Consider the following 27,990-nt stretch of genomic DNA (forward strand, 5'->3'; position numbering starts at 1 on the left):
GATGGAATATGACTGCAACGATGAAAATTTTAAAAGATCCTAAAAAATGAATTGATAAGACAAGTTTTTTGGAAAAAGAAAAAGAGAGAATATGATCAGGCTGGAGACTAGAACAAAGCCATGTACTAGATTTAGGGTATATTTTGATCTATTACAAAAAATTGTATCCCAAGATTTTAAAGAAAAAAAACCTATATGTATACAAAAAATAAGGTTAAATACAATGAAGGGATAAAATATGATTATAACAATGAACATTTAAAAAGATTTTTTTTAAGTATTGTTAAGTTAAAATAGTTTTTAAAAACATTAAAAGAGGAAAGAGGAAAAGTTAAAAAAAAAAGAATAAGGAAAAAAAAATTTGCAAGACTAAACAATCATGGGAAAAAAGCCATGAATTCTATGTGTTGCTTTCCGCTAGCTCTGGAGTTCCGCAGTTCTCACTAATCAGTGAACTTGGTCTTGGCTGGATGTTCTTTCTGATCTTCTGGGAGAGGGGCCTGTTTCTGTGATTCTCAAATATCTTTGCCTGAGGTGGAATTGCACCACCTTTGCCAGGGACCGGGCTAAGAAATCTGCTCGGAGCTTTTGTTCCCTGAACACTTTCCATAGAGCTTTGGAGGCTGAGAGTGAAAATGGCGGCCTCCCAATCTCTGGCCCAGAGGAGCTGAGAGCTCAGGGCCCCAATCCTCAGTGTACCCTCAGAGAAAAGTGCTCAATCACTCCCATCTCCCTGGTCTCTGGCCACACTCCATGCTCGCCTGGCCTGTGACCCAGAGTTTCTGTCTCTGGTGCACAGCCCCATTTGGAGTCTCCAAATCCAGCAGATTCCTGCCACGCACTTCCAGTCTGCTCCTCCCGAAGGAGGAAGGTGAGTCTCCCTGGATCTGTCACTTGTGACGTCCCTGCTCAAAGAGCAGTGGCCTGACTGTGCCACAGATCATGGTTTAAGGTAACCCTGAGCTGAGAGCTTACTCCCCGGCTCCATCTATAGCCAGCTTCCCCACTCCGATACATGGCAGCTCTGCCACACTCAGACACCCCCAGTCTTTCTGTGACCTCGTGGGTCCTGAGACCACACTGTCCCCACGAGGGCTCCACCCCCACTTTGCCTCTGGAGCCTTGTCCCTCAGTGGAGCAGACTTCTAAAAATTCTGATTTTGTGCTCCTCTGCTCCACTGCTTCCCAGGAGCAGGCCCCTCCCCCTGCAGTTTATCTTCCTATTACTTCGGATTCATTTCTCCGCACATCCTACCTAGCAGAAAGTGGTCAATTTTCTGTTCTTAGAATTGCTGCTGCTATTCTTCTCTTTGATTTCCTGTTGAGTTTGTAGCTATTCAGAATGGTTTGATAACTATCTAGCTGAACTCCTGAGACCTAATGATACCTCCATCTCCTACTCCCCAGCCATCTTGTTTCCTTCCCAGTCACAACAGAAATTTTTTAAAAAAGATTTTGTTTATTTATTTGAGAGAGAGAGATCATGCAAGAGAGCGGAGAGAGACAGAGGGAGAAGCAGACTCCCTATTGAGCAAGGAACCCGATACAGGACTTGATCCTAGGACCTGGAGAGATCACAACCTGAGCCAGAGGCAGACATTCAACTGACTGAGATACCCTGATGCCCCTAAACAACAGAAATTTATTTCTCACAGTTCTAAGACTGGAAAATTTATGATCAGAGTGCCAGCATGGTCACCTTCCAATGAGGGCCCCCTTCTTGGCTCACAGCTTGTGCTTTCTGGCTGTATTGTCACTTGGTGGAAGGGGCTAGAGATCTCTCTGGAGCGTCTTTTATAAGGCAGTAGTCCCATTCATAAGGGCTCCTCCTTTATGACATAAGCACCCGCCACAGACCCCACCTCCTAATACCATTACATTGGACATATGTATTTGGAGGAACACAAACATTTAAACCATAGAACTGACACTCAGATCAAGATGTACAATATTTATAGCACCAAGAAGACTCCCTCCCAGTCAGTTCCCACAAAAATCAACTGCTACTTAAGTCAATAAACTTTAAACTTTTGAAATGACTTTAAAAAAAAAAAAAAGAGAGATGTATTTATCCATGTGAAAGAGAGAGAAAGCATGCAGAGGGGAGGAGCAAAGAGAGAGAGAGAGAGAGAGATGAGACCGTATCTGCTGAGTGCAGAGTCTGACCTAGGGCTTGACCTCACAACCCTGAGATCACGACCTGAGCCAATCCAAGAGTTGGTCGCTCAACTGACTGTGCCACCCAAGTGCCCCACTGGAATGCTCTTTTCTCTATTATGTGTATACATGCAAATATCTTTTCTCAGTTTTTTATGGCAAATGATTTTGGAACTACCTTTACAGTGGTGTTTGATGAATAGAAGTTTTGAGCTTTAATGTAATTGAGTTTATCAACTATTACTTTTATCATTAGTATGTTTTGTGTCTTGCTTAATAAAATTTTTCCTATCCAACAGCAAAAAGGTAGCATTTTATATTTTCATTTAAAAACTGAAGGTGTTGCTTTTATCATGTAGTCTCATGTCTGTATAGAATTGATTTTTGTGCTTAGTGTGAGGTTGGGATTCAATCCTGTATTTTCCATTTAGATAATGGATTATACCAGTAGTATTTCTTTGATGTGCTACTTCTGTTATATGTGCTTAGGCCTGTTTTCAGCTCTCTGGTTTGTCTTTGGGTCATTTTGTCTATCCCCACATCACTATCAGAGTATCTTAATTATTGTAATTCTATAAAATGTTTTGCTACCTGGTAAGACAAATCTTCCCATCCTATTTTTCTTCATGAGTGTCTTGGTTATTCTTGTCTGTTCACTTTTTGATATACATTTTTTAGTCAGCTCATCAAGTTATAACATGTACATACACACACACTTGAAATTTTTATTGGAATTTTTGAAGTTTTTCTTGGAACTATATTAAATCTGTAGACTAATTTGGGAAGAAGTGACAACCTTATAATAACCAATCCTCCAATCCACAAACATGGTAAATTATCTCTCTTTTTAGGTCTTTTTAAATATCTTTTTTTTTAAAAACGTAAGCTCCACACACAGTATGGAGCCTAGCCAGCAGCATTGGGCTTGAATTCTCAACCCTGAGATCTGGACCTGAGCTGAGATGAAGAGTCAGCCACTTAACCAACTAAGCCACCCAAGTGCTCTTAAGTACCTTTAAGCCAAATTTTATAATTTTCCATGCAGGTTTTGCATAATTTTTGTTTGGTGTTTTAGTTACCTTTAGTTTCTGTTATTATTGTAAATGGTGTATTTTTTTTCTTTTTCTTTTTTTTTTAAACGATTTTATTTATTTATTTGACAGAGAGAAATTACAAGTACACTGAGAGGCAGGCAGAGAGAGAGAGAAGGAAACAGGCTCCCCGCTGAGCAGAGAGCCCGATGCGGGACTCGATCCCAGGACCTCGAGATCATGACCCGAGCCGAAGGCAGTGGCCTAACCCACTGAACCACACCTAAATGGTGTATTTTTAAATAGTTTTTCCTACCTGCTTTGTAATTAGTATAGAAAAGCATAGCATATTTTTATATCATGATCTTATAGAGTGCTGCTTTATTAAACTCTCCTATTACTTGTGGGAATATGTAAATTATTTTAGGTTTTATAACAACAGTGTAAAGGAGAGAAAATGGAGCTATATAAAAGCAAAGTTTTTATATATTACTGAAATTAAGTTGGTGCTATATGTACAAGATTGCTGTAAATTAAGATGTGAATTATAATCCCCAAGGAAATCACTAAGAAAATAACTAAAATATATGCATTTTTAAAAAGGACATTAGAAAATATCTATTTAACATTTAAAAAGGCAATAATAGAGGAACTGAGGAACAAGTGAAGACATAATGCATATAGAAAACAAATGGCAAAATGGCAGATGTAAGTTCCTGTCGGCAATCTCATTAAATGTAAATGGGTCAAACACTTCCATTAGAAGGCAATGATTGGTAGAATGGATTAATTTTTTTAAAGATTTTATTTATTTTTTTATTTAGTTAGTTAGTTATTAGTTAGTTATTTATGAGACAGAGAACACACAGGCAGTGTGGAGGGCAGAATGAGAAGCAGACCTTCCCTCCCTTGAGCAGGGAGCTTGATGGGAAGCTTGATCCCAGGACCCTGAGATCAGGACCTGAGCTGAAGGCAGAGGTTTAACCAACTGAGCGACACAGGTGCCGTATGTAGAATGGATTTAAAAACACGATCCAACTATGAGTTGTCTATAAAGGACTCAATTTGGGTTCAAAGACACAAATAGGTTGCAAGGAAAAGTAGGGAAAAAGATATTCCCCTCAAGAATATAACCAAAAGATAGCTATGTGACTACACTAACATCAGATAAAATATACCTGAAAACAAAAATTGTTACTAGAGACAGGACATTATATAGTGGTAAGAGAGTCAATCCATCAAAATTATGTAACAATTATAAACATATAGGCAATATATATATATACTCAAAATATATAGGGTCTCAAAATATATGAAGCAGGGACGCCTGGGTGGCTCAGTTAGTTGGATGACTGCCTTCGGCTCGGGTCATGATCCTGGAGTCCCGGGATGGAGTCCCGCATCAAACTCCCAGCTCCATGGGGAGTCTGCTTCTCTCTCTGACCTTCTCCTCATTCATGCTCTCTCTCACTGTCTCTCTCTCAAGTAAATAAAAAAAAAATATATATATATATATATATATATATATATATGAAGCAAAAACTGACACAGTTGAAGGAAGAAATAGACAATTCAACAATAAGACTTGGAGGTTTCAACACCCCACTTTTAATAATGGGCAGAACAGGGGCACCTGGGTGGCTCAGTGGGTTAAAGCCTCTGCCTTCGGCTCAGGTCATGATCCCAGGGTCCTGGGATCAAGACCCACATCGGGTTCTCTGCTCAGCAGGGAGCCTACTTCCCTTCCTCTCACTCTGCCTGCTTCTCTGCTTCTGGCTGTCAAATAAATAAATAAACTCTTTAGAAAAAATAATGGGCAGAACAACTGGACAGAAGTTCAGCAATGAAATGGGACACTTGAAGAAGACTAGAAAGTAACTAACCCTCACAGAAAGCTATAGAATGCCCCGCTCAGTAACAAAGACCTGTCTTCTTATGTGGACATAGAACGGTTTCCAGGATAAACCATAAAACAAGGAAAACAAGGTTTCATACATTTAAAAGAAATGAAGTAATTGAAAGTGTGTTCTCTGAGCACAAAGAAATGGAATTAGAAATAATGGAAAACTTGGAAAATCCACAAATATGTGGAAACTAACCAACTGCTAAATACCCAGTTGTTCAGAGAAGAAATCACAAGGAAAAGTAGAAAATATTTTAAGGGGCGCCTGAGTGGCTCAGTTGGTTAAGCATCTGCCTTCAGCTCAGGTCGTGATCCCACATCAGGCTCCCTGTTTGTCGGGGAGCCTGCTTCTCCCTCTCCTTTTTTTTTTTTTTTTAAAGATTTTATTTATTTATTTGACAGAGAGAGATCACAAGTAGGTAGAGAGGCAGGCAGAGAGAGAGAAGGAAGCAGGCTCCCCACTGAGCAGAGGGCCCAGTGCATGGCTCAATCCCAGGACCCTGGGATCATGACTCGAGCCAAAGGCAGAGACTTCAACCCACTGAGCCACCCAGGCACCCCTCTCCCTCTCCTTCTTGATAGTGCTTTCTCTCACTGTCTCTTTCTCTCATATAAATAATAACATTTTTTAAAAGGAATATTTTGAGGTTAATTAAAATGAAAGTTTGGGATGCCTGAGTGGCTCAGTCAAGTTTCTGCCTTCAGCTCAGGTGATGATCCCAGGGTCCTGGGATAGAGTCCCCTTTTGGGCTCCTTTCTCAACAGGGAGCTTCTTCTCTCTCTGCCTGCCACTTCCTCTGCTTGTGCTCACTCTCTCTCTCTCTGACAAATAAAATCTCTAAAAACATGAAAATTCAGGACACCTAGGTGGCTCAGTAGGTTGGGCCTCTGCTTTCGGCTTGGGTCATGATCTCGGGGTCTTGGGATCAAGCCCCACATCGGGCTCTCTGCTCGGTGGGGAGCCTGCTTCCCCCTCTCTCTCTGCCTGCTTCTCTGCCTACTTGTGATCTCTGTCTGTCAAATAAATAAAATCTTTTAAAAAAATAAATAAATGAGCTTTTCCGTCTGGGCTGCCGACATGCCTTCCAGACTGAGGAAGACCCGGAAACTTCGGGGCCACGTGAGCCACGGCCACGGCCGCATCGGCAAGCACCGGAAGCACCCAGGAGGCCGGGGTAATGCTGGTGGCATGCATCACCACAGGATCAACTTCGACAAATATCACCCAGGTTACTTTGGAAAAGTTGGTATGAGACATTACCACTTAAAGAGGAACCAGAGCTTCTGCCCAACTGTCAACCTTGATAAACTGTGGACCTTAGTCAGTGAGCAGACACGAGTAAATGCCGCCAAAAACAAGACTGGAGCTGCTCCTATCATTGATGTGGTGCGATCGGGCTACTACAAAGTTTTGGGAAAGGGGAAACTCCCAAAACAGCCTGTCATCGTGAAGGCCAAATTCTTCAGTAGAAGAGCAGAGGAGAAGATCAAGGGTGTCGGGGGCGCCTGTGTTCTAGTAGCTTGAAGCCCCGTGGGGAGAGGTTCATTAAATGCTAACAAGTGCTTTTCAAAAATAAATAAATAAATAAATAAATAAATGATAATTCAACATATCAAGATTTAATCAATGCACCAAAAGCACTGCTAGAGAGAAATTTATAGTTATAAGCACCTACACTAAAGCAGAAGAAAGCTCTTTTTTTAAAAAGATTTTATTTATTAATTTGACAGAGACACAGCGAGAGAGAGAACACAAGTAAGGGGAGTGGGTGAGAGAGAAGCAGGCTCCCTGACCAGGGAGACTGATGCAGAGCTTGATCCCAAGACACCAGGATCATAACCTGAGCCAAAGGCAGACACTTAAGCCTGAGCCACCCAGGCACCCCTCTTTTCTGTGTTTTTTTGTTTGTTTGTTTGTTTGTTTGTTTGTTTTAAGGAGTCTCCATGCACAGCATGGAGCCCAATGCGGGGCCTAACTCATGATTCAAGACCTGAGCTGAGATCCAGAGTTGGATGCTTAACCAACTTAGGTGCTCCAAAAGCTCTTCCTTTTTAAGATTTTATTTTTTAAAAGATTTTCATTTATTTATTTGGCAGACAGAGATCACAGTAGGCAGAGAGCAGGGGAGGGGGGGGAAGCAGGCTCCCTACTGAGCAGAGAACCCAATGTGGGGCTCAATCCCAGGATCCTGGGATCCTGACCTGAGCAGAAGGCAGAGGCTTTAACCCACTGAGCCACCCAGGCGCCCCTAAGATTTTATTTTTAAGTAATCCCTACACCCAGAGTGGGGCTTAAACTTACAACTCTAAGATCAAGTGTCACATGCAGACTTTTAAATCAGCAGCATAAACTTCTATCTTATGAAACTAGAGAAATAAATGCCAACTAGAACCCAAAGCAAGCAAAAACAAGAACATAATATGTATTATGGTGAAAATAAATGAAATAGAAAATGGGAAAACAATAGAGAAATTAATGAACCCCAAACTGGGGTCTTTGAAAAGATCAACAGAATTGGCTAAGAAAAAAGAACACTCAAGTGACTAAAATCCTCAAAATGAAAAAGGGTACATTAATACTGGCCAATAATCAAATAACTTAAATGAAATAGACTAATTCCTAGAAAGACACAAACTACCAGAACTGACTCAAGGAGAAATAGATAATCTGAATAGACCTAAAATAAGAGGTTGAGTTAGTGATCCAAAAACTTCTTTCAAAGAGTACACTTATCATCATGAGCACTGAGTAATGTAGAGAAATCTTGAATCATATTATACACTGATACTAATATAACACTGTATGTTAATTATACTGCAATACAAAAAAGTTAAAAAATTAAAAACTGGAGAAGAAAACGTGTCCTGCAAACATAAGCCCAAGACAAGATGACTTCACTGGTGAATTCTACCAAACGTTTAAAGCATTAATACCTACACAGGCTCTTCCAAGAAATACAGGGGAGGGAAACGTTTATCAATTCATTGTGTGAGACCAATATCATCCTGATCCCAAAGTCATCACAAAAAAGAAAACTATAGATCAGTATCTCTTAATGAGTACGACGAGGAGTGAGAGGAACAGGGCACTATCTTCCCAGAATGTCTCTTAGTTGATGGAGGGAGGGAGAGATGTTAAATAGTTTAACTGGTAAATGAGTATATTTGAATTAAGTAAGTATGGATGTGTTATATATTATAAGGAAATGTGTATGATTTTAAGAGGCAACAACACTGGAAAGAGGTTTTGAACTTGCAAGGACACATTGTCAATGGATCCGTAGAGGGCTTTGTGCAGCTTTCTTTGACAATAGGGATAAACAAGTGAGGAATCAACTTTCTCTTCGCTCTCCAAAACTTGAATACTGAAACCTTGAAGCCTCTGACTCCTGATACTGTATTTGGATGTCCAGAGGTCAGAGTCTCCTACTCCTTGGGGCCTATCCTCCTTCATTCATGTTGTAAAGGACCCAAGGGCAGAAGAATGGAGGCAGGGCCCTGGGCTTACACATGCCTCTTGTCTTTGCTGAGCAAGGTGTCAGGATTCCAGGCCTGATGTGATCACCTGGTTGGAGCAAGGCTGGTTGTCATGGATGGTATGAGGGACATCCATAGGGGACCCTCTCCAGGTGGGAAGGACTCCTGGGTCCTCACACACAAGGCTGTCCAGCAAACCAGTGGCTTCTAGACATGTGGCCACAGAACCTTCTCCCAGGGGAAGTTGGGGCTGCTTCAGGAACACTGAATTGGCTCAGTCTTGCCTCTGGGTGCTGCTTTCATGAAGCTTCTCATGAAGCATGAAGCTTCTCATGCCCCTCTTTTCTCTTGTTCTCCAGTGCACATCCTATGCTCCCTAATGGTGCCTCTTCTAGACTGCACGTTGCTTCTCTTGCATTTCTATCAAGTGCCTGCTGTCATACCTTTGCTTACTCATTTAACTATGCTCTCATCTCTTGGGTTTTGTGTTGAGTTGGGCTGTGCCATTCTCTGCCTTCTCTTAGTTCTTCCTCATACAATTCTCCTTTCCACTATCTCTTCAGTTTCCATGGCCCCAGTTGTCACCCTTCAATCCTCCATGAAGAACTGTTTGTTTGTTTTTTTAAAGATTTTATTTGTTTATTTGACAAAGAGAGATCACAAGTAGGAAGAGAAGCAGGCAGAGAGAGGGGGCAGGAAGCAGTCTCCCTGCTGAGGGCTCGATCCTAGGACCCTGGGATCATGACCTGAGCCAAAGGCACCCCCATCAAGGACTGTTTGTAGTCTTTTCCCCCATCTAATAAACTTATTGGACCCTCTGTAACCACTTTTTATCCCTGGCTTACTCCTTGTGCATTTATCACAATGGCTTTCATTCTCTGTGGTCAAAGTTCCATAAGTAACTCATATAGATTATTATTTGAAAGCTGACAAGGCCCATTAAACTCACACATTTTACAATTGCTTTATGCTTCAGTTTCTCCATAGAAGTTTCTTCCATTACAGAGATTCTGCATTTATCATTTCTTTCAGACCAAGAAATAAGAACTCAAACCAAATATTCAAATCTGAAGCAAATTATTTCTGAAGATTTTCCCCCATGAGATAGCAAAAAAACCTCAAGTTAGATGGCACTTTGTATTCCCCACGTGAAATCTCAGATCTTAGTGACTACTTAGGGTGTTGCTGGAGATTTCACGTGGTAAGTGATTGTCATCCGTAAGAAAAAGCCTCATTCAGGAAAATGTACTTAAATGTAATGACTTTTGGGGGAGACTTTAGTTTGAACCCAAACCTTATTTCAGGGGAGCATATTCCTAAAGGTTACATGGTGCTTAACTGTAACATGACAGAATAACTTCATACAACCCAGAACCTAATTAATCAAAAGAGAAGCTATAGAAGTGAAAAGCCTTACAAATATAACAAATGTGGAAAACACCTCAGCCGCATCACATATCTTACTCAAATTCAGAGACATATTGGAACTTCAGAGACATACTGTCTCATAGCAGAGACAAAGTCTACAGTTGTAATGAATATAGGTAGACATTCAGTGATAGTACACCTATGTATATACATATACTTATGTATGTATGTATTTTGTTATTGAAGTATAATTAACATATAGTGTTACATTGGTTTCAGATGTACAACCTATGGACTCCACAATTCTATACATTACTCAGTGCTCACAATAAATGTAGTCCAATCTGTCTTAACCGTGTTATTATAGTATTACTGACTACATTCTCTATGTTGTACTTTTCATCTCCACGACTTATTTATTTTACAGCTGTGCTATCATGATATTACTGACTATATTCTCTATGCTGTGCTTTTCATCTCCATGACTTATTTGTTTCATAGCTGGAAGTTTGTATGTCTTAATCCCCTTCACCTACTTTGCCCATCCCCCTACATCCCATCTCTCTAGGAACCACCAGTTTATTTTCTATATTTATGAGTCTATTTCTGTTTTTTTTTTCTTTGTTTTGTTTTTAGGTTCTACATATAGACGAAATCATATGGTATTTATATCTCTTTGTCTGACTTATTTCACTTAGCTTAATACTCTCTAGGTCCATCCATGTTGTCTTAAATGGCAAGATCTCATTCTTTTTGATGGCTGAGTAATATTGCATCCTATATATATGTAATATATATATATTTCCTTCATCCATTCATCTGTTGTTTCCATGTCTTGGCTATTGTAAACAATGCTGTAATAAACATAGAGGTGTGTACATCTTTTTGAGTTACTGTTTTGTTTTTGTTTTAATTTTTTGAGTCTAGTCAACACATGACATTACATTAGTTTCAGGTGTAGGTGTGAAATCTTAAAGAATTAAAGTTGAAGAATGTGAGAAGGCCTTTAGTCATACCTTTACACCTAATTAACATGAGAGAATTTGCATTGGAAAAAAGTTCTACAAATGCAGAAATTGTGGGAGATCATTCATAGGGATCACACCTTATACAACACACATTCAGAGAGACACCATATGAGTATAATGTAAGTGAACATCACTCAGCTGGGACTTATCTCTCATCCTACTTCAGTGAGTCCTACTGGGGAGGAACCCTATGACTGTAATGAATGTGAAAAAGCTTATAGTCAAAGTACGTACATCATGTGACATCAGAAGATTCACACCGAATTGAAAGGCTATTATTATTATTATTTTTAAAGAGAGAGTGTGCACACTTGGATGCAAGTGGGTGGGGGGGCGCTAAGGGAGAGGAAAAGAGAGAGTCTTAGGTAGGCTCCATGCCCAGCATGGAGCCTGAGGTGGGGCTTGATCTCATGACCCTGAGATCATGCCCTGAGCTGAAATCAAGAGTCAGATGTATAACCAACTGAGTCACCCAGGCACCCTGAAAGCTTATTAATATAATCAGTGTGGGAAGGCTCTTAACTAAAGTACATATCTCACTCTGCATCACAGAGTTCATACTGGGGTAAAACTCTATCAGTGCCCTAAATGTGGCAAAGTCTATAATTGTAGATCATCCTTTATTCAACATAAGAGGATTCATAGTAGAGAAAAACTATTTGAATATAAAAAATATAGGAAAACTTTTACTCAGAGCATTCAGCTTATTTTTCATCTGAGAATAAATGTGGGAGAGAAATCTTATGACTGTACTGAATACAACTAAGCCTATAAACATAGGTCATAGCATCCTCAACTTAAGAGGATCCATACTGGAGAAAAACCCTTTGAATGTGATGAATGTGGGAAAATTTTCTGATAGAATACACATCTTTTTTTTTTTTTTTTTTAAAGATTTTTTATTTATTTATCAGAGAGAGAGAGGGGGAGAGAGCGAACACAGGCAGACAGAATGGCAGGCAGAGGCAGAGGGAGAAGCAGGCTCCCCGCTGAGCAAGGAGCCCGATGTGGGACTCGATCCCAGGACGCTGGGATCATGACCTGAGCCGAAGGCAGCTGCTTAACCAACTGAGCCACCCAGGCGTCCCTAGAATACACATCTTACTCGACACCAAGAATTCATACCAAGAAAAACCTTATGAATGCAATTATGTGATATGTGGTAAACCTTTTAGTAGAAGTATACATCTTAATCAACATGAGAGAACTCATACTGAAGAGAAAACCTACAAATGTAATGTCTGTTGTAAATTCTTTGGTCAGAGCGCATATGTGACTCCACATCAGAGGATGCATGCCCAGGGTTGGGGGGACCCTATGAATGTATGAAATGTGGGAAAGACTTCATCATTAAGTGCTACCTTATTCAACACCAAGGATTCATAAAAGAGGAAGATGGGGGGGAATGGGATAACTAGGTGATGGGCATTAAGGAGGGCATGTGATGTGCTGAGTACTGGGTGTCATAAGCAACTAATGAATCATTGAACACTACATCAAAATCTAATGATGTACTATGTTAGCTAATTGAATTTAATTTTTTTTAAAGGGGGAAAACGGACTTGATATGAAAAAATATGAGAAAAAAGTCTTAATATGCCAAACATAAAGAAATTCAGACAAGAGAAATTCAAGAAATACATTTAACATGAAAAATATTTCAGCTACAATGCAAACTTTTCAACATCAGTGGAAGATCAGTTCAAGAGAGATATTCTATGAATAACAATCATGAGAAATACTTTAGCCATAGTATGTTATTTACATGACATTATCTCTTTCTATAAATTTATAAAATATTGCAGTGAATGTTTATCTCTTACTAAATATTAGGTAATAAACACTGGAAGAAAGTACAAATAGCATATTTTCACCACAAAATTAATCAATAAAGTGAGCCCTCTCTCCCAATACTTGTAATTAACGTTCTAGAAAAATGTAAAAATAATGTATATGTACCTTGATATTATCTAGAAACAACATTACAAAGGAGGAGGTAGTTTAATGTTACAAATCTGATGCCCAACTTTTTCTAGAAGTAACTTTGGTAAATATTAAAACTGGCATGTCAGAGACCTATACCATACACCTCTCTAACATTAATCTAAAATTAGTTACTCTAGTCACTACAGTGATCAATCCAATTGTCTTGAATTTTCCTCAAAATTACAGTGTACTACATTAGGTTCTTTCCTATTCAGTAATTCCCAAATTATGCTGCAAAAATTAGAGAAGGGATTTTTTGAGACAATTTAATTTGGATATTTTTCTTTGAAAATTTTATGTGTCCTTTTGATTTGATACATCGGGAATTGCCTCTTCTGTTTTTAAATGTTTACTATTATGTTTAACAAACACAGGAATTAAAAATCAAACATCTGAGGCACCTGGGTGGCTCATTTGGTTAAGTGTGTGCTTTCAGCTCAGGTCATGATCTTGGAGTCCCAGGATAGAGCCCAACTCCGGGCTCCCAGCTTATTGGGGAGCCTGCTATTCCCTTTCCTTTTGGGTCTCCCCTTGCTCCTTCTCTCTTTTTCTCATAAATAAATAAATAAATAAATCTTTAAAAAATAATAGAAATAAAACTTCCTCTTTCCCAGCTGTTTGAAGGATGGGATGAGTTTCTGTCTTTTTTTTTTTTTTTTTTTTTTTTTAGCTAATCAGGTTAGTATTAGTAAGTGAAGCTCCAAGAGATCATTATGCAAATTTAATGAGACTTAATAGCTAAGATTCCTTTATTGCCCTTATTGGTTCTCTTATTACTTGTTATTTAATAAAATCAAAACCCTTACATCTACATTCAGGAAAGACAGTTCTCTTACTCATCAGAGGACTTTTGTCTTTATTTTTCCCAAGATTTTATTTATTTATTTGACAGACAGAGAGAAAGAACAAGGAGGAGGAGCAGTAGAACAAGAGGGAGACGCAGGCTCCCCACAGAGCAGGAGCCCGACTCGATCCCAGGAACTCCCAGGACTCGATCCCAGGAACCCAGGATCATGTCCTGAGCTGAAGGCAATCAGTTAACCAACTGAGCCACCCAGGCACCCCTGACTTTTATCTTAAAAGTAACATACTGCTACTATTTCTATAACATGGTTGTTTTTCCTTTATCAGCTTTTAAAAATTAATGACTATGAGTTACATGATAAGAGAAATTGGTAAGACCAATTTTCTTAACTCATACCCTGGATTTTATGCATCCAAATGGACGGTATCCTTCCAAATAGCCAACATTAAAGGTTCTGTGCTAAACCCTGGGTTATTTCCATCGTTCAAAATGCCTGAAATTCTCTTTATTTTGAAATATCCCTGAAGTAGTTTCCTGTCCATGCAGGAAAGCTAATGACACTTAGTGCTCTGGATGCTTTCCAGTGGTGCTTTCAGGCTTTACTCTGCATGAGTCTCCTACACTTTAGCTACTCAGCTGAAGACACTTGAAAAGTTTCATTTTTTTGGTATGAGTAACAAATGAATTCCCCCCAAAGAGTTAAGCATGACCCATGGTGAACCCCTAGTAGAGTTGCATCAGTCATCTCAGGCAGCCCTAACAAAATAACACAGATTGTGTGGCTTAAACAACAGAAATTGCTTTTTCTTACAGACTTGGAGGCTGGAAGTCCAGGATCAGGATGCCAGCACAGTCACATTCTGGTGAAAGAGCTCTTTCTGGCCTGCAGACAGCTGCCTTTGTGCCATGTCCTCACATATTGGAGAAAGAGAAAGCTTTGATGTTCCTTCCTCTACTAATAAAGGCACTAATCTCATCATAGAACCCCAATCCATGATTTCTTCTAAACCTAATTATCTCCCAAGGACGCCACTATCAAATGCCATCATACTGTTGGCTAGGCCTTTGACATAGGACTTTTGGAGAGGACACAAACACACAGTCCATAGCTGGAGTGCTTCATCTTGTCCATGTCAGAGATGATTAGCCCAGATACATAGATTCTTAGTGACTTGTTGACATCACAGGCACAGGTGGCTGGGCCCTGACGGTGTACACCACCATAAATCAGATTGCCACGTGTCCTGAATAAATGAAAAACTAATGGACAAGATTTCACTAAGCCCACGTCTTCCAGGCACTGGATGCATATTGTCACTTCCTTTCGGCCATAAATTACAGGGCGACTATAGTCTTTTCCAAACAGCATGACATAGGGCTTATCATTTTACTATGAAAGTGTTTCTAAAATTTGATAAGTAAGTAGTGAGGGGAAATGGTGGTAGAGTAGGAGGACTTTAGGCTTACCTCATCCCACAAATACAACTGGATAACTACCAAGTCATCCTAAATACCCCCAGAAATCAACAAGAAGTCTGGCAGAACAAACTCCACAACTAAAGGTGGAGAAGAGGCCACCTTGAAGAAGGCAAGAAGAAGTGCATAGTCATGGTTTGAGAGAAGAACAGATCATGACTCCGTGGTGGGGAGGGAGCTGTGGTCATGGAGAAGGGCGGAAGAGAGACTAGCACATGGGAACGCAGTGGGAAAATGAATCCCCATAACAATTGGCTTGGAAAGCAAGAGGAGCTGATTTCATGACTTCTAGCAAGCAGTGGGACTTAAAGTTTGGAGTTTTTAAAGATCCATGGGCTTGGCAGGGTTAGACCCTTGAAGGCATTGCATTGCTCTTGGGGAGAAGGCAAGCAGACAACACACAGATATACAGCATGGAAACAGTGATTGGAAGGGCACCTGGGGCACACAGTGAGAAGGTTAGTTGCTCATCTCAGAATGTGTCCCAGAGAGGCAATGTTCATAGAGAGACCCCTCTCGGAACAAAGGAACTGTCCCACACCAGTTTCCTCCCCTGCCTCGCAGCATAAACACAGGGCTACCTGCAGGAACCAGTGCATCACCAACACTTGCTACCTAACTTACTTACACCAAGCCCGCCCCCCCCCAAGTGGAATCATACTTCCCAGTCATGTTTGCCTCAGTCCCAGTTTGGTGGGCCCCCTCCACCAGAAGACTGGCCCAAACCCCTGTCTACACCATTCCCAACCAGGGAGTTTTGTAAGGTCTCAGTTCTGGTGGCAGTGGCAATAGACCAGCACAAGCAGATCAGAACACACCTAGCTAAATGCACCATATTCAGGCCAGGGACAAAATACTGCCTACAACAGGCAAAGAGAACCTCTGTAGATGACTGGCTAAAGGAAAAATTGGCCAGGGCAAAAGAGCAGAGCACACACAGCACACATTGGAGATACTGCCTAAAGTGCCAGACCCTGGAGAACAGGTGACATTACACAGCAGGGTACTACAGGACCTCTCCCTCTTCTTGTGTTCCCTCTCTTGCTCTCTCTCTCTCTCTCTCTCTCTGTGTCAAATAAATAAATAAATAAATAATCTTAAAAAAAAAAAAAGATATTGCCCTCAAGAACAGTAGCTATAACTGATTTTCCTAACACAGAGAAACAGGCACAGAGGTTAGACAAAAGAAAGACAGAAGAATTAGTCCCAAATGAAAGAACAGGACCAGAGATTTATGTGAAACAGACATAAGTAACATACCTGATAGAAAATTTAGAGTAATGATTATAAAGATATTCACTGGACTTCGAAAAAAAAGAGTGGAAGACACCAGTGAGACCCTTAACATAGAGTTAAGGAATAACATAGCAGAAATAAAGGGCTCAATGAGTGAAATAAGAAACACATTTTTTAAAGAATTTTTTTAAGAGATTTTATTTATTTGTCAGAGAGAGCACAAGCAGGCAGAGTGGCAGGCAGAGGCAGAGAGAGAAGCAGGCTCCCTGCTGGACAAGGAGCCCGATGTGAGATTCAATCCCAGGACCCTGGGATCATGACCTGAGCAGAAGGCAGAGGCTTAACCTACTGAGCCACCAGGCGCCCCTAAGAAACACATCTGATGGCATGAACAACAGGCTGGGAGAAGCAGAGAAAGGACTTAATCACCTAGAAGACTGAGTAATGGAAGATAATGAAGCTGAACAAAAGAAAGGAGAATTATGCAAAACAAGAATAGTCTTAAAGAACTCAATGACTCCATCAAATATAATAACATTCACATTAGAGGAGTCCCAGAAGAAGAGAAAGAAAAGGAGGCAGAAAATTTATTTGAAGAGATAATACCTAAAATATTCCCTAATTAAGGAAGGAAACATATCCAGATCCAGGGTGCACAGAGAACCCCCAACAATATCAGCAGAAGCAGATCCACACCAAGACATATTATAAATAAAAGGGCAAAATATACTCATAAAGAAAAAATTTTAAAGCAGCAAGATGAAAGAAGACATTACATACAAGGGAAATGCCATAAGGCTATCAGAGAATTTTTTAGCAGAAAATTTCCAAGTCCGAAGGGAGCCAGTCAAGGAACTCACAAAATAAAAGGATGTAAAACATGACACCATATACCTAAAATGTGGGGAAGAGTAAAGAACGGATTTGCACTCAAATGACCATCAGTTTAATATAGACTGTTATATGCAGAAAATGTTACATACAAAACTAATGGTAACCACAAATCAAAACCCACTAAAAATATGCAAAGAATAAAGAGAAAGAAATCCAAATATTTAACTAAAGAAAATGAGCAAACCATGAAAGAGAGAATGACAAGAAATGATTAGAGAAAATCTTCAGAAATAACCACAAAACAGGTAAGATAATGGCAACAAATACATATCTATCAATAATAACTTTGAATGTAAGTGGACTGAATACTCCAATCAAAACAAACAAACAAACAAACAAACAAAAAAACACAGGGTGACAGAATGGATAAAAAAACCAAGACCCATCTATATGCTGCTTACAAGAGACCCATTTTAGACCTGAAGTCACCTGCAGGTTGAAAGTGAGGGGATGGAGAAATATTTATCATACAACTGGATATCAGAAGAAAGCTGGAATAGCAATGCTTATCTCAGACAAAATAGACTTTATTTTTTAAATATTATTTACTTATTTTAGAGAAAGAGAGCATGTGAGTTGAGGGAGGAGCAGAGAGAGAGGGAGAGAATCTCAAGTAGACTCCCTGCTGAGCACAGAGCCCAATGCAGGGCTCAATCCCACCACCCTGAGATCATGACCTGAGCTGAAGTCAAGATTCAGAATGGCTAAAATCAAAAACTCAAGAAAAAACAGGTGTTGGTAAGGATGTGGAGAATGCAAACTGTCGTAGCCCCTGTGGAGAATGGTATGGAGGTTCCTCAAAAACGTTAAAATAGAATTACCCTGGGCACCTGGGTGGCTCAGTGGGTTAAGCCTCTGCGTTTGGCTCAGGTCGTGATCTCAGGGTCCTGGGATCGAGCCCTGCATTGGGCTCTGTGCTCAGCGGGGAGCCTGCTTCCTTCTCTCTCTCTCTCTGCCTGCTTCTCTGCCTACTTGTGATTTCTGTCTGTCAAATAAATAAATAAAATCTTAAAAAAAAAAAAAGATACACATTCTGTTAAAAAAAAAAAAAAAAGAATTACCCTATGATCCAGCAATCCTGCTACTGGGTATTTACTCAAAGAATAAAAAATCATTAATTCAGCAGATACACGCAACCCTCTGTTTATAGCAACATTATTTACAATAGCCAAGGTATGGAAGCAGCCCAAGTGTCCATGGATTGGCGAATGGTTAAAGAAGACGTAGTATATATACATAAGGGGATATTATTCAGCCATTTGCAATGACAAGGATGTAGCTGGAGAGTATTATGATAAGCAAAATAAGTCGGAGAAAGACAAATACCATATGATTTCACTCATATGTGGAATTTAAGAAACAAAACAAATGAACAAAGGGGAAAAAGAGAGACAAACCAAGAAACAGACTCTTAGCTATAGAGAACAAACTGATGGTTATGGGGGTGGGGGTGTTTGGGAGGAATGGGTTAAACAGGTGATGGGGGTTAAGGAGTGCCCTTGTTGTGATGACTACCGGTGATGTGTAGAACTGTTGATTCACTCTATTGTACACTTGAAACTAATATAACACTGTACATTAACTAACTGGAATTAAAATAAAAAACTTAAGATAAAATTTAGTAAGAAAAATCACCAGTAGATAAATGGGAAATTCATAATGTGAGCAGAATTCACAAAAGGGACAACTTGAGTGGATATCAAACATGATTATGGGGCATTAGTGAGAGTGTTATAAAAGGGTCAAATAAACCGATATTCTCTATCCAAAAAGTGTTTCTCTGAAACGCAAAAATGATTTATGCAAAAGCTATTCATCAGAGCCCTATTTACGGTAGTTCAAAATTGGATCTAACAATTTGGATCGAACACTAACAGCACATCTAACTGTAAGAGAGTGGTTAATATATGTATTAAACCTTCGGACATACACATACTAGAATGTCCTAAGGCTGTCACTAGAAATTACATTTAGGGACCCCTGGATGGCTCAGTCATTAAGCATCTGCCTTCGACTCAGGTCATGATCCCAGGGTCCTGGGATGGAGCCCCGCATCGGGCTCTCTGCTTGTCGGGAAGCCAGCTTCTCCCTCTCGCACTCCCCGTGCTTGTGTTCCCTCTCTTACTGTCTGTCCCTTCCTCTGTCAAATAAATAAATAGAATCTTTAAAAAAAAAAAAAGAAAGAAAGAAAGAAATTACATTTACTAAGAGTAGGAAATGACAAAAAATGGCTTATAGGCCAAATGAAAGATTATATCATTGGACTCTGTTTACCTCTTCAGTCCTCTGTCTGCCTTGCCAGACTGGCTTCCTTTTCCTAGAACGTGCCCCACTCAGCCCCTGAGTATCCGCATCCCTCTCCTTCATTGTATTCAGGCCTCCGCTTTGCCCACCCTGACTAACGCCTCCTCCCTCCATCAACTCTGTTTAGTTCCTCTCTTAAGTTCCCCTTACCTTGTTTTTCTTTCCTTGATAGCACTTATTTAACCTGACGTTAAATTGTTATGTTTGTTTGTGTTTATTTGTTGTGTCTCCCAGGCAAGAAGCTAAGCACATGAAGACAGACAGTTGACCAACTCGTGTCTGCCACGCACATCACAGGTGTTTGGCGGGTCCTTGTTCTGTGCCCTTTTCTTGCTGAGTTAGGAGTTCTTCACAGGTTCAGGATATTAATCTTTTCTCCTGTGCTGTGATATTCCCCAGTTTATCATTTGACTTTTAAATTTCTGTATGGTTCTTTTAGATCCGCATACATTTTAAGTTCAAAAGAGTCTTTTATTCAAGAAATTCCTGTTTCATCTGAAGATAACATATATAGAGGTGCCTGGGTGGCTCAGTCCTTAAGCATCTGACCCTGGCTCAGGGCATGATCCCAGCGTCCTGGGATGGAGCCCTGCATTGTGCATCCCGCTCAGCGGGGATCCTGCTTCTCCCTCTCCAGCTCCCCTGTGTTTTTGTTCCGTCTCTATCTCTCTCTAAATCTTTTAAAAAATAAAGGTAACATAAATATTTGTCATTTGTCCATTTAACACATATACTTTCTTTTGTCCATTTAACTTTTTCATCCGTGTGTGCTTATAATGTCAGATACAGAGTTTTCCCCTGAAAATATAACACTTCTCATTTATGTTCTGTTTGAGAAATTCTTCCTGTCTGTTCACCCATCTATGCACCCATCCAGTGTGGCTCTTATTACCACTATCTTTTATGAATTAAAATACCACCATACTCTTTTCGTTTATTCTCAAAAATTTTAGAATCAAATTATGCATCATGACAAAAACATTCCTATGAAGTTTATTGGAATTGCTTTATATTAAATTTTAAATTAGGAAGAATGATGACCTTTTCTACATATTTATTGCTACTGTTTATTTGGCTTCTCTTTAGAGTTTGTTAATAAGCTTTTGTAGTTTTCTTCCTATAGGTCTTGCTCGTTTTTTGGTTGAGATTTCTATTACTTTGTGTGATAAAGATGTCTGAAGATGTTATTTTTACTCCTCCTGTTATCGCTGTTTTTCTTGCTGTCTTTGGACTCGCTTGACCAATACAATGCGGTGGAAGTAATTGTTTTGGGACTTCAGAGATTAGGTTTTTAGAGGACTTGCGGGTGAGTCTTTTGGAATGTTCGCTCTTTGGCGCCCCCTCTTGGAAACCAGCCATCATGCGAGGAGCCGTGCCTCCCGGAGAAGCTCTGAGGTGATGAGCGGCCTGCCCCCAGTCTCCACGGAACTGCCAGCTGACAGCAGCATCAATCACCAGGACCGTAGAGGCGCCATCTCGGAGGTTCCAACCCAGTAGAAGCCCCAGAATCTGCGAGCTGACGTCGTGTAGAGCAGAGACCTGCACGGTCCACCACAATTTTGTCAGAAATAATGAATCGTTGTCTTGAGCTGCTAAGCTTTTGGCATGATTTGTTACACATTAGTAGAGTACTAATAGAGTTAGGGGTTTTTTTGTTGTTGTTTTTTACGTTTTTGGTGCTATCACAAATGAAAATACTTTTCTGCAATGTTTTACAACAGGCATTGCTGGAATATAGGTATTTTAAAAAACCTGTTGTTTTTCTTTACTAACTGACAAACTCAAAGAGGTATCCAACTAGGCGTGCCTGGGTGGATCAGTGGGTTAAAGCCTCTACCTTCGGCTGGGGTCATGATCCCAGGGTCCTGGGATCCAGCCCCATGTCGGGTTCTCTCCTCCGCGGGGAGCTTGCTTCCTTCTCTCTCTCTGCCTGCCTCTCTGCCTACTTGTGATCTGTCAAATAAATAAATAAAATCTTTAAAAATTTACAAATAAATTTTTAAAAATTATCTATATGTAATCATTTTAAGATCATCATCTTGGAATTTCTAGTTACATAGTTACATATTTGAAAGCTTAATTCTGCTTCCTTCTTTCCCAACATTAAACTTCATTGTTATGTTTGAGTTTTATTGTGGGCATTTGAAACTTCCAAATAATAGAAAATGATAAGGATTATTCAGATTTTCTAATTTACAGCTTTCATGGAAATTCCTCTAGTGTTTTATCATTAGGATAATACTATCTGCTGGGTTGTTTTTTTTTTAAGCTCCTTGTTTTTTTTAAGATTTTATTTATTTATTTGACAGAGAGAGACAGCAAGAGAGAGAACACAAGCAGGGGGAGCAGCAGAGGGAGAGGGAGAAGCAGGCTCTCCACTGAGCAGAGACCCCAATGTGGGGCTCGATCCCAGGATCCTGGGATCATAACCTGAGACAAAGGCAAACGCTTAATGACTGAGCTGTCCAGGCGCCCCCAGCTGTTGGTTTAAAATAGATATTCTTGGGGTGCCTAGGTAACTCAGTTGGTTAAGGTTCTGACTCTTTTTTTTTTTTTTAAGATTTCTATTTATTTATTTGAGAGAGAGAGAGAAAGTGCATGGACAGGGGGAGGGGCAGAGGGAGAAGCAGCCTCCCCTCTGAGTGGGAGCTGGATATGGGCCTTGATCCCAGGACCCTGGGATCATGACCTGAGTCGAATGCAGCTGCTTAACCCACTGAGCCACCCAGATGCCCCATAAGCATCTGATTCTTGATTTTGGGGTCAGGTCATGATCTCAGGGTTGTGAGATTGAGCCCCAAGTCGGGCTCACATGCTAGGCATGGAACCTGCTTAAGATTCTTTCTCCCTCTCCCTCTGCCCCTCTCACCCCTTCCAAAAAAAATAGATATTCTTTTTCAAGTTAGTGAAACATCCTTCAATGCCTGGCTTACTAAGAGGTAGTCTTTTTTTTTTTTTTTCCTTTTTTTTTTAAGAGAGGCAGAGTGCAAACAGGATGGGGCAGAAGAAGAGTAAGAGAATCCCAAGCCGACTTGCACTGAGCACAGAGCCCAACCCAGGCTGATCCCAGGACACTGAGATCATGACCTGAGCCCAAATCAAGAATGAGATCAACTGGGCGCCTGGGTGGCTCAGTGGGTTAAGCCGCTGCCTTCGGCTCAGGTCATGATCTCAGGGTCCTGGGATCGAGTCCCGCATCGGGCTCTCTGCTCGGCAGGGAGCCTGCTTCCTCCTCTCTCTCTCTGCCTGCCTCTCTGCCTACTTGTAATCTCTCTGTGTCAAATAAATAAATAAATAAATCTTTAAAAAAAAAAAAAAAAGAATGAGATCAACCAACTGAGCCACCCAGGCGCCCCTACAAACCAGTCTTTTAAAATCAGGATTGGATGTTCAGTTTTATCAAATTCTTTTCTAGAATGTATTGAGATGATTTAGAAATCAAAATAGAGAAAACAAAATACCAAATGATGCTACACTATTTGAATTATCCAAACGTTAGTGGCTGAACAGAGATGACATTTTTTTAACCTATGAATCTGTGGGTCAGAAATTTGAGCAGGACTCGGCAGGAATGGTTTGGCTGCATTCAGCCAACAGGTGGGTAGAGATAGAAAGTCTAAGTCATCTCATTCACATGCTGGAGCCCAGACTAGTTATTGGCTAGGACTCTTAGTTCTCCTCCATTGGCCTCTCTTTTTCCATGTTCTCTCTCTCTGTGTCTCTCTCCCTCCCTCCCCCCCCCCTTTTTAAGTGGTTTTTTAAAGATTTTATTTATTTATTTGACAGACAGAGATCACAAGTAGGCAGAGAGACGGGCAGAGAGAGAGGAGGGAGAAGCAGGCTCCCCGCCGAGCAGAGAGCCCGATGCAGGGCTCCATCCCAGGACCCTGAGATCATGACCTGAGCCAAAGGCAGATGCTTTAACCCACTGAGCCACCCAGGCGTCCCTGTACTCTCTCTCTTAATATGTGTTTTTTCTTGAGCAATATACCCTGCACTCTATAAATTTAGAGCTGAACATTCTGTTGATCAAAGGAAGTCACAAAGCCAACACAGGTTCAATAGAAAGAGGACATAGCCTGCACCTGTGTAGAAGTTTAAAGATGGCTACAAATTCTTTGAGACCATTCCCTTTGAGAGTTGGAGTCTCTGTGCCCTCCTTTTGCATCTGGAGGGCTTCAGTGCGTAGATATAGTGGAAGGGATGCTATGTGATTTTGAAGGTGCCATGCACCTTCTGCCTTGTTCTTTTAGAATGTTCTCAGTTCTGATGCTTTCTGTCATGTTACTCCCTCTCACGCTGGGAGAAGCACAAGCCCAGGAAGAGATCCTGCATAAATTCTCAATTGGGAATTCCGGCTGAATCCAGCCATTGAGGCATTCCATTCCAGACTTCAGCTACATGCGTGAGGAAGCCTCCAGCCCTCCGCTCCTTCTGTGCTTGAGTCACTGCAGCCATCTGAGTCATGCTTACTGAAACTCCAGGAGTTGTGGGTGGAGACAAGCCAGCCTTCCCATGCTCAGTCCAAATTCCTGACCCAGAGAATGCATAAGTCTCTTTCATTGATGGTTTTACACCAAGAAATTGAGGGTGGAGTGTCCCTATCACACAAGGAAGCAGAACAGGTTTGGTATCTGCAAGCAGAGTGCTCTCTTAACGCATGAGACAGAACATGTGACATTAAGCTGGGGATTGAGCAGTAGGCAGAAGCATGGTGGACCTGGAAGGAGCTACAGCTCAGGACTTGAAGGAAAGCAAAGAATGTGTAATTGGAAGCTGGAGGAAAAGGTATCTTTATTATGTAGCGGTAGGACATGTAGGAAAACTGTCACCTTGGCAAAGTGGAAAATAGTAAATATACCGTTTTGTATAAAATGAAATAAAATAAAATGAACTCATGGATCTGGCTAAGGCAGTTTTCAGGAAGTGTTGGAGGTGCTGCCTGGCTTCTAGCTGTGCACAATAAAAGGAGAGAGGAGAGAGTTGGTAAAGGAGCTACTTGGTTTTCAAGTAGCCATTAAGAGGAGACATAAGTGTCCCAGCCAGTTTTTCCACATTAAAAGTGTCTCAAGGTAAGAAAGATCCTCAGATCAAATCCAGGGTATTGGGGCGCCTGGGTGTGGCAGTCACTAAGCGTCTGCTTTTGGGTCAGGTCATCATCCCAGGATCCTGGGTTAGAGCCTCACATCGGGCTCCTGCTCCGCGGGGAGTCCGCGTCTCCCTCTCCCATTCCCCCTGCTTGTGTTCCCTCTCTTGCTGTGTCTCTCTCTGTCAAACTAAGTCTTAAAAAAAAAAAAAAAATCCAGGATACTGTCAGGAAAACACAGTCTCATGGTGAAGATGGGCCGAGGTGGACTGTAAAACCATTTGTTAAGAATTCAGTTGGAAGCCCACAAAAGGCCTTCCCAAGGATGTGCTTTGAATATCCTCCCCGTCGGGGCCCCTGGGTGGCTCAGTGGGTTAAGCCTCTGCCTTTGGCTCAGGTCATGATCCCAGCGTCCTGGCATCGAGCTCCGCATTGGCTCCCTGCTCTGCTGGAGGCCTGCTTCTCCTTCTCCCACTCCCCCTATTTGTGTTCCCTCTCTCACTGTATCTCTCTCTGTCAAATAAAACAAATATATTTATATTTATTTATATATTAATATTAATATGGTAATGATATATTAATATAACATATAATTGTATAATATTAATATATTAAATATATTTATAGTATCTCTCTGCAAATAAATAAAATCTTTTAAAAAAAAAAAGGAGTCATGTTGAGATTTCTAGGTGTTTGAATTTTATCTAAAAAGTGGATTTAGGGGCGCCTGGGTGGCTCAGTGGGTTAAGCCGCTGCCTTCGGCTCAGGTCATGATCTCAGGGTCCTGGGATCGAGTCCCGCTTCGGGCTCTCTGCTCAGCAGGGAGCCTGCTTCCCTCTCTCTCTCTCTCTCTGCCTGCCTCTCCATCTACTTGTGATTTCTCTCTGTCAAATAAATAAATAAAATTTAAAAATAAAAAAATAAAAAGTGGATTTAGGGGCACCGGGGTGGCTCAGTGGGTTAAAGCCTCTGCCTTCGGTTCAGGTCATGATCTCACGGTCCTGGGATCAAGCCCTGCATCGGGCTCTCTGCTCAGCAGAGAGCCTGCTTCCTCCTCTCTCTCTGCCTGCCTCTCTGCCTACTTTGTGATATCTCTCTCTCTCAAATAAATAAATAAAATTTTTTTTAAAAAGTGGATTTATTAGTTGATACTTAAGACACCCATGAAGTTTTTTTCAAAAATGATGTAATTCTGATACTAGTTTGGACTTAACAGGACATAGAAAGAACAAAATGAAAAGATGTTTTTGGATCCCCAAACTTCTATGGATAGAAAGCAGGCTGAGAGAACCGCTGTGAACAGAGGCTATTTCCTATGGCAAAGGAAGGATGACTCAGGACAGAACCCAAGCTGCAGGGAATCAGTCCCAGGGAACAGGATTGGACCCTAATCAAGAAACGACAACATGTGTTTAGCTGGATGTTAGAATCCTTACGGTCCTCTGGTCACTATGGTGAGTGTCACGTCCCATTCTTTATCAGAATGGTACTGTTGACTGCATTAAACCCGTGCCTGTTCCTCCATCAAATGCTGGGTGGTAGAGTACAGCTAATGCATCTCCTCCATTTGTAGGTCTTCAGATCAAGAGAAATCACAAAGTCAAACCAAGACCTGCACCTGAAGAACTTACTTGCCCCTGTACCTGATTTGGATACTGGATTTAGATTCTGGATCTTGAACCTGAGCCCAGTGCCATAATAGGATAAGACTTGAAGGGGGGGGGGGGATTTGCAAGGCGCGGTGTGTATTTTGCATATGGGTAGAATGAGTGTAAATACTTCGGTCTGAGAGTAAACTGTGGTGGTTTTTGCAAAAGGCTATAGGCTTTCTGACAAACCTCACACTGAGAGGTGGATTCCATCATTCCCTTTGAATCTAGAATGGTTCATGACTGCTTTGACCAACAGAATATGGTGGGAGTGATGCTGGGTGGCTCCCAAGATTGAGTCATGAGTCTGTGTGGCTTCTTGGGACACTTGCTCTCTTGCAGGACACTCTCCAGAACCTGGACACCATCCTGGGAGGAGCCCACACCACATGAAGAGACCATGATTAGATTCTCAGGTTGAGAACCCAGACTGAGCCCCAACTTTGAGTCTTCCCACCAAGGTGCCAATCATGCCAGTGATAAAGCCTCCAGATAATTCCAACCCTCAACCATGAAGTCACCTCGAACTATGACCGTCTACCTGGCTGAGACCTCAGTCTGCTCACAGTGGAGCAGAGATGAGCCGCCAGGCGCCAGCTTAATTCCTGGCTCACAGAATCCATGAACACAAGAAAATGGTAGTTGTTTTACATCACTGAATTTGGGGTGGTTTTCTTATAGCAACAGAACACACTCCTGCAGGGGGGTATAGCCTCTACATAAGGAGATAGGAGGAATTGTTGGGAGCCATCTTACTGATAATCACCCACAGAGCTCTTTGGGGCTCAGGCTAGTTTAAGACAGACACAGTTTACTGTGGGGGTTCAAGAGAGACTTGCAGAATTCAGAGGCAGGAAGTAGAGTCAAGGTGCTTGAGGGCTAGAGCTGAAAATGGGGGCCTGCAGGAATTCAGGCTGTGCTGACCTGCTCTCTCTGGCACTGTACAGGTCCTCCTTCTCCAAGTGCCCTCCTTGTGGGAGCCTCTAATAGGTCCTGGCCCCACAGTCCTCTAGGACCCTCAGTCCAGCTGGGCACACTGGCCGCTCCCATCAGAATTCCCAGCCCATGGAGGATTAGCTTGGGAACCAGGCCTGGCTGCCTTTGGCTCCCAAAGACAAGGCCAGGTAAGAGGGGGGTCCTCTGGCGGGGCAGGCATTCTATAGAAGCGCTCTCTATATCGGTCATCTGGATGGGTGGGGATATTTTTGATCAGGAAGAAATAAAAATAGGCATTGTTGGCTGGTAATTACTTTTTTGGGCCTTTCCTGCATGTCTTAGATAATTAACCCTTTGTCCAGTCTTTATTCCTCCTCCCTTCCTTCCTTCCTTTCTTCCTTTCTTCTCCCCTCTCTCTCTTTCTTTGTTCTCAAGTTGCTCCCAGGGAGAAGGGGAGTAGAGGATGAGTTTCTGACACTTTCACTGGACCTCAATGGTCCTTGGTCAGCAAAGCACTGGTCACCATACTGGGAGGAGCCCACACCCAGCATCTGGAAGCACACAGCACCACTGGGAGACCCACAGTCAGTCACACAGGCACACATGAACGCACACATTCACAGGTGCACACAGATGGTCACACACAGAGGCACA

General features: G+C 41.3%; 1 protein-coding gene and 1 long non-coding RNA gene across 2 annotated transcripts in view; both read left to right on the forward strand.

Annotated features, from left to right (window-relative positions):
* LOC131811549 (uncharacterized) overlaps positions 1–27,990 on the forward strand; it is a 42,520-nt gene extending 14,530 nt beyond the window's left edge. Inside the window, exons 2-3 of the long non-coding RNA XR_009345981.1 lie at positions 25,968–26,205; positions 26,325–27,990. This is a non-coding gene — a long non-coding RNA (uncharacterized LOC131811549). The remainder of the gene's footprint in view (positions 1–25,967; positions 26,206–26,324) is intronic.
* On the forward strand, positions 6,150–6,656 carry LOC131811548 (large ribosomal subunit protein uL15). The gene has a single exon (XM_059140198.1). It carries the CDS (start codon positions 6,170–6,172, stop codon positions 6,614–6,616), a length of 447 nt encoding a protein of 148 aa, XP_058996181.1. The 5' UTR covers positions 6,150–6,169; the 3' UTR covers positions 6,617–6,656.

This window comes from Mustela lutreola, chromosome 11 (genome assembly GCF_030435805.1).
Source record: "Mustela lutreola isolate mMusLut2 chromosome 11, mMusLut2.pri, whole genome shotgun sequence".
Taxonomy (NCBI): domain Eukaryota; kingdom Metazoa; phylum Chordata; class Mammalia; order Carnivora; family Mustelidae; genus Mustela; species Mustela lutreola.

Bases quoted from the DNA above. Each gene is read 5' to 3' on its own strand.
- LOC131811548 (XM_059140198.1), top strand. From the start codon at position 6,170: ATGCCTTCCAGACTGAGGAAGACCCGGAAACTTCGGGGCCACGTGAGC.